Here is a 14,199-nt window from a genome sequence, read left to right on the forward strand (position 1 = left end):
GGTAGAATCATCGGAGCTGTACATCGCTTCCAATTCGGCGATCATTTTATTGATCCTCTGCAACACACCTACTGCTGAACCAGTTGCATGTGGATTACTTCTGTCCGAGGAATGGGCTGATCCACAAATCTGCCGCTCCAAGGAGTCTCCCACCTTCCGAACGTCAATGATGACATCGTTGATGACGTCCACGATCTCATCTGCAGCTGTGCTTTCCGTCATTTCCAGTCGGTCAAAAATTCGGCCAAATCCGGCCAAACGCAAGAAAAGGGGACAGACAGACGGGATTTCTAACTCTGAAGGAACTTCATTTATTTCGCCAAGCGGACTCTGCGGGCAACTTGCCACACCGCTACCAGAACTGCAACTGATCAATTCACAGCATAGACATACACACAATCTGAACAAATGTATACAAATGTAGCAACTTTACCCAACCCTGGAACCCAGCCAAGTTCTTCCCGCGCAATTGAACAAAAGAACCCCACTTAAGCAACCTATTTTGTAGAGCCTATTTCCGGAGCGCGCGCCAGCAAGACCCAAAACCAGGTCAGGTGCGCGCCGCCGGAGCCCCTCCGCCGGAGCACCAGCGCCAGAAAGCGATGACAACAAAATTGTGCATAGACTGTCCGTTACAATATGTTATGGGTAAACGAGAAAATGTCGCGGAAAGGCATTAACGCACATGAAGTTGTGCCCCAGGGTTGGGACTCTGCTGGTGCTTGTGCCGCGGTTTCCTCAATGGGTTGAGTGTTGTGGAAAATATTCCCAAGATGCATAGACGTCACATAGCGACGTCATCGTTTCTTTTACTAAATGCAATGGATTATTTACCTGTGGACTAGTCCCTGTTGACTGCATCACATACTGCCAATTGGATTGGTCATCACTGTACTGAACCTGGTACTCTGTTACCCACTCAGACCAGGTCTCCAGGGGGTCAAAGCTGCCTTGGATGATGACTCCTTCCACCTGCAGCCGCCATCCCAAATCCACCTGCAACCACGAGTCGGGTTCCGAACTTGGGCACCAGCCCCCAATGATTCCACCGCTGGTGCCCAGGTAGTTCAGCCGACCGTGACTCGCTTGGCAGTTATCTGTGCTGCGAGAGGAGTCCTCGTCCGTGTACCTGCTTGATGCCGAGATAGCGGAATCGTGGATGCTTCCGTCTTCCATCCCGAGACTTATACCGCATTCTACACAAAATAGAGAACAAAGTTTGCTTCCAATCTCGAAAGTAATCATTCAATATTCTCCCAAATGATTGTTTGATCTGGTTATAAATGCAGGGGAGTCAGAGCGACAAAAGCTACAGGCTGTTTTTTTTTTGCACCACAGGTGTACCAGTCACATACATACCAGTATGTTTTTTTTAACGCATAGGTCATTTACGTAGTTGCGGCGAAGTTCCTTCTTTTTTGTAGCGAAGTATCAAAACAAAATAATTATTCGCGTCTGTTGAGTTACAAACGCTGAGTGGTCGCTTGTAATTTGATATGTTATGACATATATTTGATATGGTTGATATGTTTGAACAGAGTTTCATCTTTTTCCTTTGAATCTTTAAGCAGAAATTCCGTTTGTTATAATATGCTCGCATCTTTTGGTATTTTGAATTTTCCTAACTTTGACATTCCGCTAACCCCGGAAGTAAAGCTCAAGCGACTTCATGTAAATGGTCTATCAGATCGCAAAGTGTGAACTTAATTTGCTGCTCTGGTCAAGAGTTATGATTGAAACAAAGCGGTCAGTTTTGTTACTAAAATTGATTGTAATTTGACACCTGATGACGTAATCATGACGTCACACTTGTATGCCTACCTCGGTATCAGGATTGATGTTTATACCCCTTTTGAAGTTCATGCGTTGTTCCGTTTTAAAGACAAGCCGCAGAGAATTATTGTCCAGAAGAAAACAAAACCAATTCAAAGAACACGAACACGAGGAAAGAAGGGAGACAAAACCAAAGGGCTCCGACCATTTCATAACAGTGATCGGGTCATTTGCTATCACACTATTTGGGTGATATTCAGCCTCGACTCCATGGGCGCGTGCGCGTTCCTTCACTAACCCCTGGCCGCGATGTACACGTCAACGATATTGACTGGCTATTCAGAGCGTACTGCGCGCGCATTTCGAAGATTGCACGCCACGCGCGCCCATAATGCGCTCGCGTGCTTTGCATGTCACGTCACATACGAAAATTATTTGTTATTCAAAACTCGCGATGCCTGTACGGTATGGATTATGGCAGCCTCGTTTTTCGCAAACCCCCCCCCCCTGTATCTTCGGTTGTAAAGGGATGAAAGGAGTACGTACATTTAATACAAATCTTTGCTAAATAATGCAACGTCCAAACCTTATGTTTGAAATGATTGATTCTTCAATATCACAACTTTAAACATTTAAAGATGGCGTCGGCACGCAAAACAGATAAACTGCAGCCTAATTATAATGTGCCATATTTTGACACATTTAAATTACACAATTCCAGGGGTGGAGATCGCGCAAGGCATGATGTGAAACAACATGGCGCAGCAAGATCTCGTACCCATGGGAACGAGGTTGGGTGAGTTTCACTCTAAAGTCGTCTAGTCCGTAGTTTCATTATTTTGAGTTTAGAGAGAAGACATGCTGATGTGTGATAGGAAAGGGAACGAGAATGAAAGCAAAGGGGTATAACGTACCTGCATCTCCACTCTCATCATTGAAGCCATTGACGTCAAGCCAGTAATTGTGCGAGTGTATTTCGAAATTCTGATAACGAACACGGGCCTCGTCCCCATCGAACGCCCTCAGAGTGATGACCAGCTCCCAACCCCCGTTACCAGTCAGACTATGCAGCTTCTGGTTGCCGAGCCAAAACTCTCCGGTCAGATTCCCGAATCCCTCGGCGTATTCCTGCCAGGTTCGGTTGAAGCTCACCGAGCCGTCCAGGCGTCTCTGAAACACCTGTCGAAAAACGATATGAGTGACGATAAAACTGGGACACTGTTTTTCACCTCCGCTTTACTACCCTTGTTCAGGTTTAACTTTATTTTGTTTTAGATAGAATAGCGAATCAAACGGTGTGATTGGCGAAGTCCAAGACTTAGAAAAGGACTTTGGGAACACTTTACATTTTAGAGATCTTCCTGAAAACTAAGTTAACCAGGCATCACGGTACCTCGGTAACGAGCTTTTTAGCTGGCGGGAATACAGAGCTGTAAAGCACAACTAATACTCGTCGTTGGAATCGCAATAAAATTTACAAATGGCTGGGACAGGTGAAATTTTGGCACTTTGCATGTTGCAATTTTCCACTTCCCGTTCGGGGCGATTATGTTAATGTTATACTGGTTCAGATCGCGTATGCACGGACGTTACATTATTTTACAGTGGTTTCATTGCGTTTCATGCAAGAGTTCCTACAACAGTACCCGGTACCAGAAGTTGAAAACAAACATGCATCAAGACTTGTTTGTCGACTTTAAATATATAGTACCTCTGTGAGCTAATTTAACAATAAACACACCCTTCAAAATGAGTTTGAGAAAATAAGAACTGTACTCACTATGTATCCTTTCCCCGACTCCGGCTGCATGCGGCAGTAGACCTGCATTTTTTGGCCTGCATGCTGTATAGTATACACACCGCTCGTTGTTTGACCAGCATCCAAGATCTCTTGACAATCTGCTCGAGGCTCCGTCAGCTCTGGGGTGATGCTGACAACTGCTTTTTGGGTCGCCCCTTGGGCATCCGTGGTGACTTAAAAAAAAGAAAAAGAAGAAACTGGATTTTGATGCCCCGTTCAGCAGAATGTGCTTAAAGAACAGCATTTCAAATTTCATAGATTGCTCACAATTTGTAAAAAGAAAACACGGATGTAAAGTGTAATAATGATAGTAAACAAAGACTTGACAAAAGACATAAGTGCACTCCAGAAATATATATTAGTAGTGAGGATTTTTTGAATGTTTTATTTTTTTTGGCCAGATAAATTCCCACCACTCGCCAACCCTAAACTTGCGCAGCCCGTATCCTCTAAAATCGAATGCTTAGTTCCAGTCTTACAGGAGTTTCAGTTGCTGAATACTATTTTGTTCCTGTCACAGCAATTTCGCAGCATTACTTCCATCCGAAAATTAAAATTGTATATATTTGCAGTCCAAGCAACATATAAATGAAGTGTTATTTCCACCAAAAAAAAGCGATCAACGCTACTTTGTTAGATTTTAAAATCCCAACCTCACCTTGCTGCCCAAAATCAGTTTCTAGAATTTAATGTAGTTAAATACATTTTCATAAATTCATCAAGGGAATAATGAAGCTTATTAGACTTGTTGGACCGTTTTTATTCTTTTATTAAAATGTCATAATCGTGGAATGTTTCAGGTTTCTCAAATGGATGTATTGCGTTGTGGAAATGAACTCTTCACATTCACGTCAATGATCTGGGGTTAATTATGTTTGTACCCAATATACCTTTGTCACAACCTTAATTCGTTGAACGATATGGCCCATTCAAAAAGGATGACTTTAAAAACATGCTTTGGGAGTTAAATTCAGTTCTCCTACTCACCCCTCGGAGTTTCAGTAGAGACTCCGTCTTTCTTCGTTGCCACGCAATGGTAGAACTTGGCAAGTCCGTCCGCGAGGATGTCCTTCAGGTGACAGATGTCGATGTACAGCGGGCCGTCGATGTACAGCGTGCCGTCTGGCCTCGGCGGCGCATAGGCGTTGTGACCGCCCAGTCTGACGTCCGTGCACGTACAGGGATCTATAGCCGGCAGGACGAGCTTGATTCTGCCGCCATCGGCTGGGTCTGGTTCCGTGACGAGAACACAGACCCTGGCAGACACAGCGGTGAATGCTGTAAGACATGAAATGACAAATATATATTGACCCATATATTAACAAATGAAAAATCACAAACATTAAACTTGTTATTATAAGATGGAATATTGCGTCTGGGTGATATAAATTAAATTAGGTTTTGCCCTTCACCGACGTTTAAACACTGTATACTCAGTGTGTTACCTCCCGAGTGAAAGATGGAAAAAATCACTCGGGTGGGACTCGAACCCACGACCTCCTGCTTTCTAGTGCAGATGTCTTACCACTCGACCACCGAGCTAACGGGATCGGTTGGCTGGATCGGTTGGCGGTACCCGCTGCTATGTACATCAGATTCGAACCAGCCAACCGATCCCGTTAGCTCGGTGGTCGAGTGGTAAGACTTCTGCACTAGAAAGCAGGAGGTCGTGGGTTCGAGTCCCACCCGAGTGATTTTTCCATATTTCACTCGGGAGGTAATACGGTGAAGGGCAAAACCTAATTTAATAAAACTTGTTTTTTTTTTTGCCAATTCATCATCAAAATTTTCACTCCGACAAATAAGGTCATGTAATTTCCATGTGCCGTTAATTTCATTCAGATTTGTCAAAGCAAAGAGCGACAGTTTGTTGAATAATTACATTTCGTTAGTCCGTAGACATTTTGCACATTTCCTTATACTAATATTTTTTCCCAGTGGTACTCGCTTTCAGAGTCGTATTTCCACATATACGAAATCAAGACCAATTCGTCGTGTGCCAAGGAAAAGGTCGTAAGCAACACATAGGCACGCATAAAGCAACTTTGGAGATAATCGAGTTGAAAGGTTTGATGCTCCCATTTCTAAATTAAAAATCACATCAGGCTGAAATTTGGACTCATAAAAGTCGTTAATAATTAATGTAATATCGTGCATTTTTATTTCAAAATATTACTTCATTTTGAAGTTATTTCAATTTTTCTGCTTTCGACCTTTTACTGGGAACCCCATCTGCCTTAAACGTGCGCCTTAGCGGCATGTTAAATCCTATAACTTCCTTCTGCCGGGAACAAAATAGCTTTGCGTACCCACTTGAGTTGGACGTTAAGCGCTCTTGGAACATATTTTGTTCCATTAACATTACACGCTAACGACCTTTTGCCGTGAACAACATGTGACAAACCTCCTTACGTCTTTTGTTTACTGTTAATTACGTAGTCCTTTGAGACAAAATGTATATCAGATGAAACACATTTCCATTTTTCTACATTCAAATTGTATATTGCATGGTTCTTGGCGTACAAAGATCTCAATCAAAGCGGCTCACAATGGGTCACGATGTACATCTAACAATTACAAAATGTAAACCTAGCCTATACATACCCAAGACGATGACCGCTAACGCTAAGGTTGGTGGATTCCACCCAGGCGGCATAATGATCACGCCCACTTCAACTCTGAAAAGAAAATTAAAAATAAAGTAAATAGGACCATTATGTTAATGAAAATAATCTGTCTTCTGCTAGAAAAATGAACTCGAAGACAGCCGTCATCCCGAGGCTGAATTGCGCCCAGTCTGGCGTATGGGTCGGCCTTTTTATTTTGAAATGAAATTTGAATCCGTACCAATTTAATGACAGAATAATTAAGCCTTTTTTTTCTTTTCACTGAAAAACAAGAACAACGAAAAACAAATGGTCATCGGCACCACGACCTGACACTCAGTTGCGAGTGAGTGCGCTGCACGCGCGCGTATTTACAGAACCGGGTTATTTTGGGTTTCACGAACTGACATCCTCCCCAGTGCGGCACCTTTAGAGCGCATCCGTACATTTTCTGTTTCAAGAACTGACACCGACCTTAAAGGGACACTGCGTCATGGAACAGCCTACTTGGGCTACGATAACGCGCTTTGAACGAAATAATGTTAATCGGAAGAGAACATTTAAAAGTAGGATATATACATCCACACAACTGTCCTTTAAAAACTGGGCGTTTTGTGTTATTCCTGTATTATGCGTGCGAGAACAACTTTTAAGGAATTCCATTCAATATCACTTCGTTTAAAACGCGTTTTTAGCCCACCTGGGCGTATTTCAGGCCGTAATGTCCTTGAAATAACTTATTGCCAGAAAAAAATGCCATTAAGAAAAGGAATGATTCTTTTCGGAAACGTCTCTCTTTAAAAGACTTTCATCAAAAACGTCTCTCAATTTGACAATTTGGGATCACCAAAACCAACGATTCCATTCATTCGATACATTTCTTTTTCTGATATTCAATGGTTAAGAAGTATGAACATTACACTGTGTCAATATGACACGTATGGTGTAACAGTCGTGCCATCAGCCCTCGAATACAGAATACATTTGAAATTATGGTGACCATTTTGCTTGTTTTTCTTCATTTTGTCTTTATATAATAAAATATGAAATAATTCATTTAAAATGAATTGACCCATAAAAGATATACCTTCTATAAAGTCCATCATAGGAATTGACATGCAACTTGGCGATGCAGACCCGAAAAAAGACTATCAACGTTATCATTGTTTTGCCATTCACGTGTTGAATACTGAGAGACAACTGTGATGCCCCGTATCCATGACGACCAAACAAAACATAATAAATGCATTGTACATCCATCTTCCGAGTTGCTTCGGAGTCGTCAATCATTATAATCAATATTTAATAAATTGGCCGGAAAAACCTACATAATTATGCAGCTATCGTTGTTATTCTGAGAACCTAGATTTTCCCCCAAACCATATTTTCTCGAAAAACCACAATGCTCATTACCTTCAATATTGATCAACGTATTTATTATTTGTTTTTAATCAAAACGCTACTTCAATGACACACTTCAAAAATGAGACAAATCAAAAAGCCTGTTTATGGATCCTACCGAATTATTATCAAACAAATGACTAGGATTAAAGGTCGTACCGGAACTAAACACTCCGTGAAATTATTCCAGCTTGCTGTCAGTTAGAAGAAATCATGGAATGTAGCTGATTACCAACGAAATAAAGAGTCGTTTAGAAGGAATCTTGTTTCGTGATCAAAAGGCTGTGAATGATTTTTACTGTTTTCTAGTACAGCGTAACATCCACTGAGATAAAAGCTCAACAGGTTAGGTTTTAAACGTTCTTCTTTGGTTTTTGTCTGGTGTTATATATTTAAAAAAAAAAAAAATCAACTGATCCTTACCTATAAAACACTGCTGTCATTTCGATTAAAAACAACCCAACTGCACCATTACCAATTTTTGCTCAACATAGGGAGCTAATTTAGCCATAATCTGGTGATGGGATGTCAGTGAAGTAAAACACAATTAAATTCAATTGTGTGTAGACCGTGGTCTGTGCACAATCGTGGTTTTCATTATTGCCCGGAAATAAATCCATTAAAAAAGGTGTTAGTTCCTTTATTACATGTAACTGCCAACTGACCCTGCAAAATAATAATGGAATATGTGTTAATTATAATTAATAAGAATAATTATGGAATTGATCAGCAGCCTTTACCAAAAGTGACTGACAAAATATAAGCCTCTTTGACTCACCGATTTGAGTCACCGAGAATCCAGCGAGTCCTCCTCGGGTTGAATCCGCGTTCGTTCGGCAGAGATCTAGCACTATTCACTCTCTTGAGTTCGCAACGGAGATACGTACCGCCCAGCGGCCACTGTCTGAATTCCCCTGATAAACACTGAAGAAGAAGAAGGCTGGGCCTTCATTACGGCGACTCGCTTCGTATGATTTCAGTTATTACCTCTCTGTTAATGTTACAGTAACGTAAACAATGTTTTGGATGATTTCCATGGTTTCGATACAGTAGTTCTATCACGAAAATATTAATAATAATGGTAAATGAATCGCAGAGTTGGTCTATTGTGATTTGTTTCCTGGTGCGTGTAGCTATTTTGTGCTGAATGAATCGACAAGCTCGCATAGACTTGTTCTGACGTCAATAAACGCCGTTGGTTTATCCTTTTCTAAATTTAGACTTGCCCTTCAAAAATATAAATATGGTGTGTCTTTCCGTAAAATGAAAAGACTGGGCTTTTTCCGCGTACGCAAAATTTAGATAATCAATGAGAATTCTGAAACAGAGTAATGGTTCTGATAAATGACAGAAACAAAATTATTTCAATGTTATAGTCCAAGTGGCTCATATATACAGCCCCACGCCACAATAAATCAGGATAGAAATCTATCGAATACCACTGTGTAATTCCTTGAGCATCGTTCCTTAATATAATTTTCGCAATATTTCTAACTCGTACGTGTACGTTGTTGACACGAATCGCTTGGACAGCATGAGTCCGCTTGCCCTGTTGCCGCGTTGTATCACTTTTGTTTCTATTACAATACAAGGTTTGTTATATAATTACAAATTGTATGAAATTCTTCAATTATACATCTTTCTTCAATGCAGTACATGTAAAGGTACATTTGAAAGCAATACGCAATATACCATTGCAAGAAACAAAAGCCGTCTACGAGGCATGTACATTGTACATTATTTGTACGGACTATCCATAATTGGTGACGGTGAGCGGAAAAGAGGCTTGAAACGAGTTTCCCGATAATATAGGTTTTCTCGGTCAATATTGGCAAATGAACAGCCAATTTAACCACTACACTATTCTATTTCGCGCGAAATCAAATGCTACTGAAAAGGGTCGTTCGATTTCGTTTTATGACCAGTCAAATGTACTGTTGCGTCATTCGATTTAACAAAAAATTCATGCAATTTAACAATTCAACAAAGCAGCCTTCAAATTCGCAGGAGCTTTTTGAGGCGTGTGTTTAGTCATTCAAATTCATTTTTGGGCAGTCATTTCTGGAATTTGTGCAATCTAAAAAACGCTTTGTTAAATGTTTGTTTCCTTAAGAATGTTGAAGGCATAAATAAGGTTTACTTTTTGGCACTTGAGTCACTTTGCCGATGTACTTCGAAGACGAGCTTTCGCTACAGTTTTACACGCATATTTCTAGAAATGGCAGCTCGTGGTCGCTACGCTAGAGTGGCCCAGGTAGATCGAGAAAGGTTGATTGAGGCCTTCGAGGGAAACGAGCAAGACTACCTTCAGCTTGCAGTCAATTTGAACATCAACAAGTCCACAGCCAGATCAATTGTAGCAACATATTTGAGGACTGGAAGGCGAGAGACGCTGGCAAGAGGAGGAGCAACCCACAGCAAGATGGATGATGACATGCGAAACCATCTGCAAGGCATCCTTGACGCTAATCCCGTCTTGACACTTCAACAAATGAAGGCTAGTTTGAGTGAGCATCTGCCAGAGAAGCCCCATGTTTCTACTGCCACCATAGCCAGGGCCTTGGATGGGATGATGATTACACTGAAACTAGTGGAGGACGACCCTGATGCAAGTCATCACCCAAGTGAAGTGCATGCAGTGGTACAACCATACCCAAACATATATGCCAAGATGTCTGGCACGCCAACAGATTGATGGTTGAGGAAGAAACAACATAAACAATAAAAAACTAGGAAAAACATAAAGAAACACCCCATTCAAACACAACACAAAATTAGGTCTTGGTCAGTTAACCAATAAAGATCCCTCCTAAAAAAAAAAAGAATGAAGAAGAAAACAAAGAAGAAGAAAAAAGCTCATTGGCCCCATGTAAAGTCTACTGAAAGCATAAATAAAGAAAACAAGGTTTGCCTGAATTAAAGTGAAGATACGAAACAGTTGCCTAGTACAGTTTATCTGTTTATTCGCATTTCTTAAGTCGTACTTATTTGAATTCTCTTTAAGCGAAATTGATTGCCTCTTTACGAAATTGAAAAAAAATTAAATCAGTAAAATCTCCAGTCGAACCAGCTTTGCTAAATTGAATGATGATTGTGTGTCACGAAAAAGAATGACGATATGCTAAATTAAACACAGTGCTAAAGGAATTGGAATGCCTCAAAACGAAATTGAATGGCCGAATTCTGAATTTGAAACGCAGTTACAACTGGAGAGGCAAAATAGCTTTAATTCGAACGCACGAAAATTAAATTGGCTGCTCATTTGCCGAAATTGACTGAGAAAACCTATATGAGGACATTTATTGAGTTTGGACAACCTTGTATATTGCACGAGTAATAACAATATTGTACGAGTTGAAGACAAGTGCAATTTGATTATATCAAGAGCAATATATTCTTGTATCCCCCCCCCCTAAAAAAAACCCCAAGTCATTCATGTATTATTGTCCAAGAGCCCAGGTTTAATTATAATATTGAGCACACAACGGTTAATGGTGGCAATGGGTTTTGTTCACGGTTTTGAACGGTAAAAACAAATTGTTATTGGAAAAAACCCCGTAAAACATATACTTAATAACGTACTTTGTCGCGACATGACGCAATAGTCTGGCAAAACACACAGGAGTTTGCAAAATAATGCAATGCAACTGTGAAATACTGCGGCAGTAAAACAAAATAAATCAATACAGTTTGTGAAATAACGCAATAATAGACCTACATTTTTCAAAATAACACATTGTGAAAGAGTCACACCGGAGAAAAGCACTGTGGTCACTCGGCAAGCATTTATTCGCTTGATACCGTCCAACAAGCATGGTTTAACAATCACATGTACAATTTACATATAAGTTAATATAAATGATCCTAACCAGGTCCAGGTATACTTACCAGCATGGTTGAATAATCATATTTACAACTTACATGCTAACAGTTATAATCATTACAAGGCTACGGCTATATCCCGAACAGTTAGCAGCGCAATCGCTACTTTCAATTCCCAAAGGACTACGGATATCCCAACAATTAGAAGCGCCACTCGCTTCTCGCAACAGTCATAAAAGCGCCAGTCGCTTCTCGTAACAATTAGAAGCGCTAGTCACTTCTTACGAGTCCCCATGGACTAATATGATATCCCTACCATTAGAAGCGCAAACGCTTCTCACAAGTCTCAAAGGACTATATACGGATATCCCTACAATTGGAAGCGCAATCGCTTCTCACAACAATTAGAAGCGCCCTCGCTTTTCATAAGCTGATATAAACGCTGTGGATAATTTCCTTATCCGCAGCACAAGAGCCCATGGCGGGAAAGTGGCTCAGATCAATCATTACAATTCGTCCGTTTGTGCTGACCCTTGGCCTACCACTCAGAATTTGACAAAATGGCCAATCTCACCTTTCCCTCCCTGGGCTTAAACCATCCAAACAACCATACAACCAGTATATATATATTTGTGTGTGTGTGTGAGCTTGTCTTACATACGCAGTGTGGACTTCCGAACAAAAGACGTCCACATAATGTAGGTTGCAGCGACGAAGTGTGGACTTGCCCACGTCCACACAGTGTTTCCCCATTTCTGGAAAACAGGTTTAGAGGCATTTTTGGGTTAGGTTTATCTGTAGCAGAATGAAGAGAAACACTAAAGGGAATCATTGAAAAAAAATTGGGTTGTAAGAGTTTTCACAGTTTGAGAAAAATGAGTTTTTCCACTGGTGTTCCTTAACTACACGAAAAGAAAGGAAAGTCCACACTAGGTATGTGAAACAAGTCTGGGTGTGTGGGTGTGTGTGTGTGTGTGTGTGTGTGTGTTCCTGCATGGCATTACGCCTGAGGACAGACAACAAAAGGAGCACAAAGGGGCCATTGATCCTCGAAGGAAGGTGCCTATTGTCCTCAAACGCAGGTTTGTGTGCTTAGTCTATGGGAGAGTGTTATATTACAGGGACAAAGGAAAACACAAAGCCAATCCTCGGAAGCATAGCAAAAAACGACTGTGTGTGTGTGAGCCTGGTTACTCAATTATCTCCGACTTTACTCCCGTTCCACTGGAGACACTACGAGACCCACAAGACATGTGATCAGCTAACTACTGCTTATCCCCTAAACCCTTGAATAAATGCAATATATCTTGACATAAAAAGTACACATTCCACAATACTTTGGATTTCGCACTACGTGTCCGGATATGTTACAACATACTATGGATAAGCCTGTAACCAACACAATAATGTGTTATCCGAATGCCAAATTGCCAACTTGTCTCGGAATGAACGATAAAGTCTTATCCGTGGAACGGCCATATTAAGTATTCCAAATGTCGAATTTCAGTTGTGAAAACCATAATTGCACATAACCTAAGAAACCAATCGTGATAGTAGCCGGCTACGAAAACTCGAAACTCGTTGAGAAAACTGAGAACGTAGTTTGGCCCCAAGCTTGCTATCTCATGCCAAGCTGATGATTGGATTCTTCCATTTACAAACTGCCTTACGCAGTTAGCGGTTACTTCAGTTCTTATTACTGTTATCATTTTATCCCCCACGTTTACTCCCAGTGGAGACCCACTTTACACTACGTCATGAGCAGCTACAAATTGTTTGTAACCACCGCTACCATTAAATTGTGAACGGCAACAACTTGTTTGTAACCAACCTGGTTCCCCACTACCTTAAGATTGACTACACACTGTTTATCCAACCAGTTTTACACGTTACGTGTAATCGATTACCAATCTGTTGTAATCAATTAATCTGGTTTGCCAGCAAATCATGCTCGACTGTTCATGATAACCTCGTTTACCAATAATCATGCTCGACAAGTATTCAACCGTTATTCCTGCTCAATTACAAGTTGTCTTACCAACATGGGTAAGGGTTACACTTAACAAGTCAGAATTGACTACAAATTGTTTAAAACCAACCTGGTTTACCCATACGTCACTATCGAACACAATTAAGTTTTACAACCCCTGGTTTCAATACCGATACGTCAGAATTATCGACTACAACATTTACCTGGCTTCAATTGTCTGACCGACTACAACAATCTTGATTACTAGGCCTATTAACTTTTGATCGACTACCACTTCTTCACAATCAACCTGGTTTACGGTTACTGCAACGTGACTCCAACCGGATACAACACTTAAACAATAAGTCATGTGAACGACTGTCATGCAAATTTGTAGCCCGCTACCCTCTGACAGTTATGTCCTGTGACACCAGGTCATCGAGAACTGAGGTTCTTATAAGTTGTAGCTTACACAAAGCATAGCTCCATGCACCAAATCTCCTTAAATAAATGTACATGATAGCACACATATAGCACAGTCCTTTGCAATCCATACATGCTAGTGTACAGCCCGCTGAGTAACGAAACACTTTTATTAGGTTGGTGTGTTATTTGCCTCCTCGCTGTGCCCCAAATTTGCCGGTGCTGTGTACTGGACGTTTTTGGGCAAAACCAGTTTCGTAAAAGTTTGCCGGCTTGTAACTACAATGGATAAGATCTGCCAATGGACTGCGCAAGTCCGTTAACCAATCTGAGTTCTAATTGAGGAGAGTTTGTTGTGCGGCGTGCAACCAGGACATCGTGATGAAAAATGTCCGACAGGTGTA

At 41.0% G+C, this 14,199-nt stretch overlaps 1 protein-coding gene across 1 annotated transcript; it reads right to left on the reverse strand.

Annotated features, from left to right (window-relative positions):
- Positions 1–352: 352 nt before the first annotated feature.
- LOC119738023 (fibrinogen beta chain-like) lies at positions 353–8,533 on the reverse strand. The gene is made up of 7 exons (XM_038212738.1): positions 8,469–8,533; positions 6,179–6,252; positions 4,562–4,852; positions 3,554–3,747; positions 2,688–2,952; positions 835–1,196; positions 353–367 (listed from the first exon to the last, which is right to left on the reverse strand). The coding sequence occupies exons 1-7, from the start codon at positions 8,531–8,533 to the stop codon at positions 353–355; spliced, it is 1,266 nt and encodes a 421-aa protein (XP_038068666.1).
- Positions 8,534–14,199: the final 5,666 nt, after the last annotated feature.

This window comes from Patiria miniata, unplaced genomic scaffold, assembly GCF_015706575.1.
Source record: "Patiria miniata isolate m_02_andy unplaced genomic scaffold, ASM1570657v1 HiC_scaffold_3, whole genome shotgun sequence".
In the NCBI taxonomy this organism is placed as follows: domain Eukaryota; kingdom Metazoa; phylum Echinodermata; class Asteroidea; order Valvatida; family Asterinidae; genus Patiria; species Patiria miniata.

Excerpts from the sequence above, each read along its gene's own strand:
- LOC119738023 (XM_038212738.1), bottom strand. The coding sequence starts at position 8,533 with ATGAAGGCCCAGCCTTCTTCTTCTTCAGTGTTTATCAGGGGAATTCAG. Across the intron at positions 6,253-8,468 it reads CAGACAGTGGCCGCTGGGCG|AGTTGAAGTGGGCGTGATCA; the intron begins GTACGTATCTCC and ends TTTTCTTTTCAG. Across the intron at positions 4,853-6,178 it reads GTTAGCGGTCATCGTCTTGG|CATTCACCGCTGTGTCTGCC; the intron begins GTATGTATAGGC and ends CATGTCTTACAG.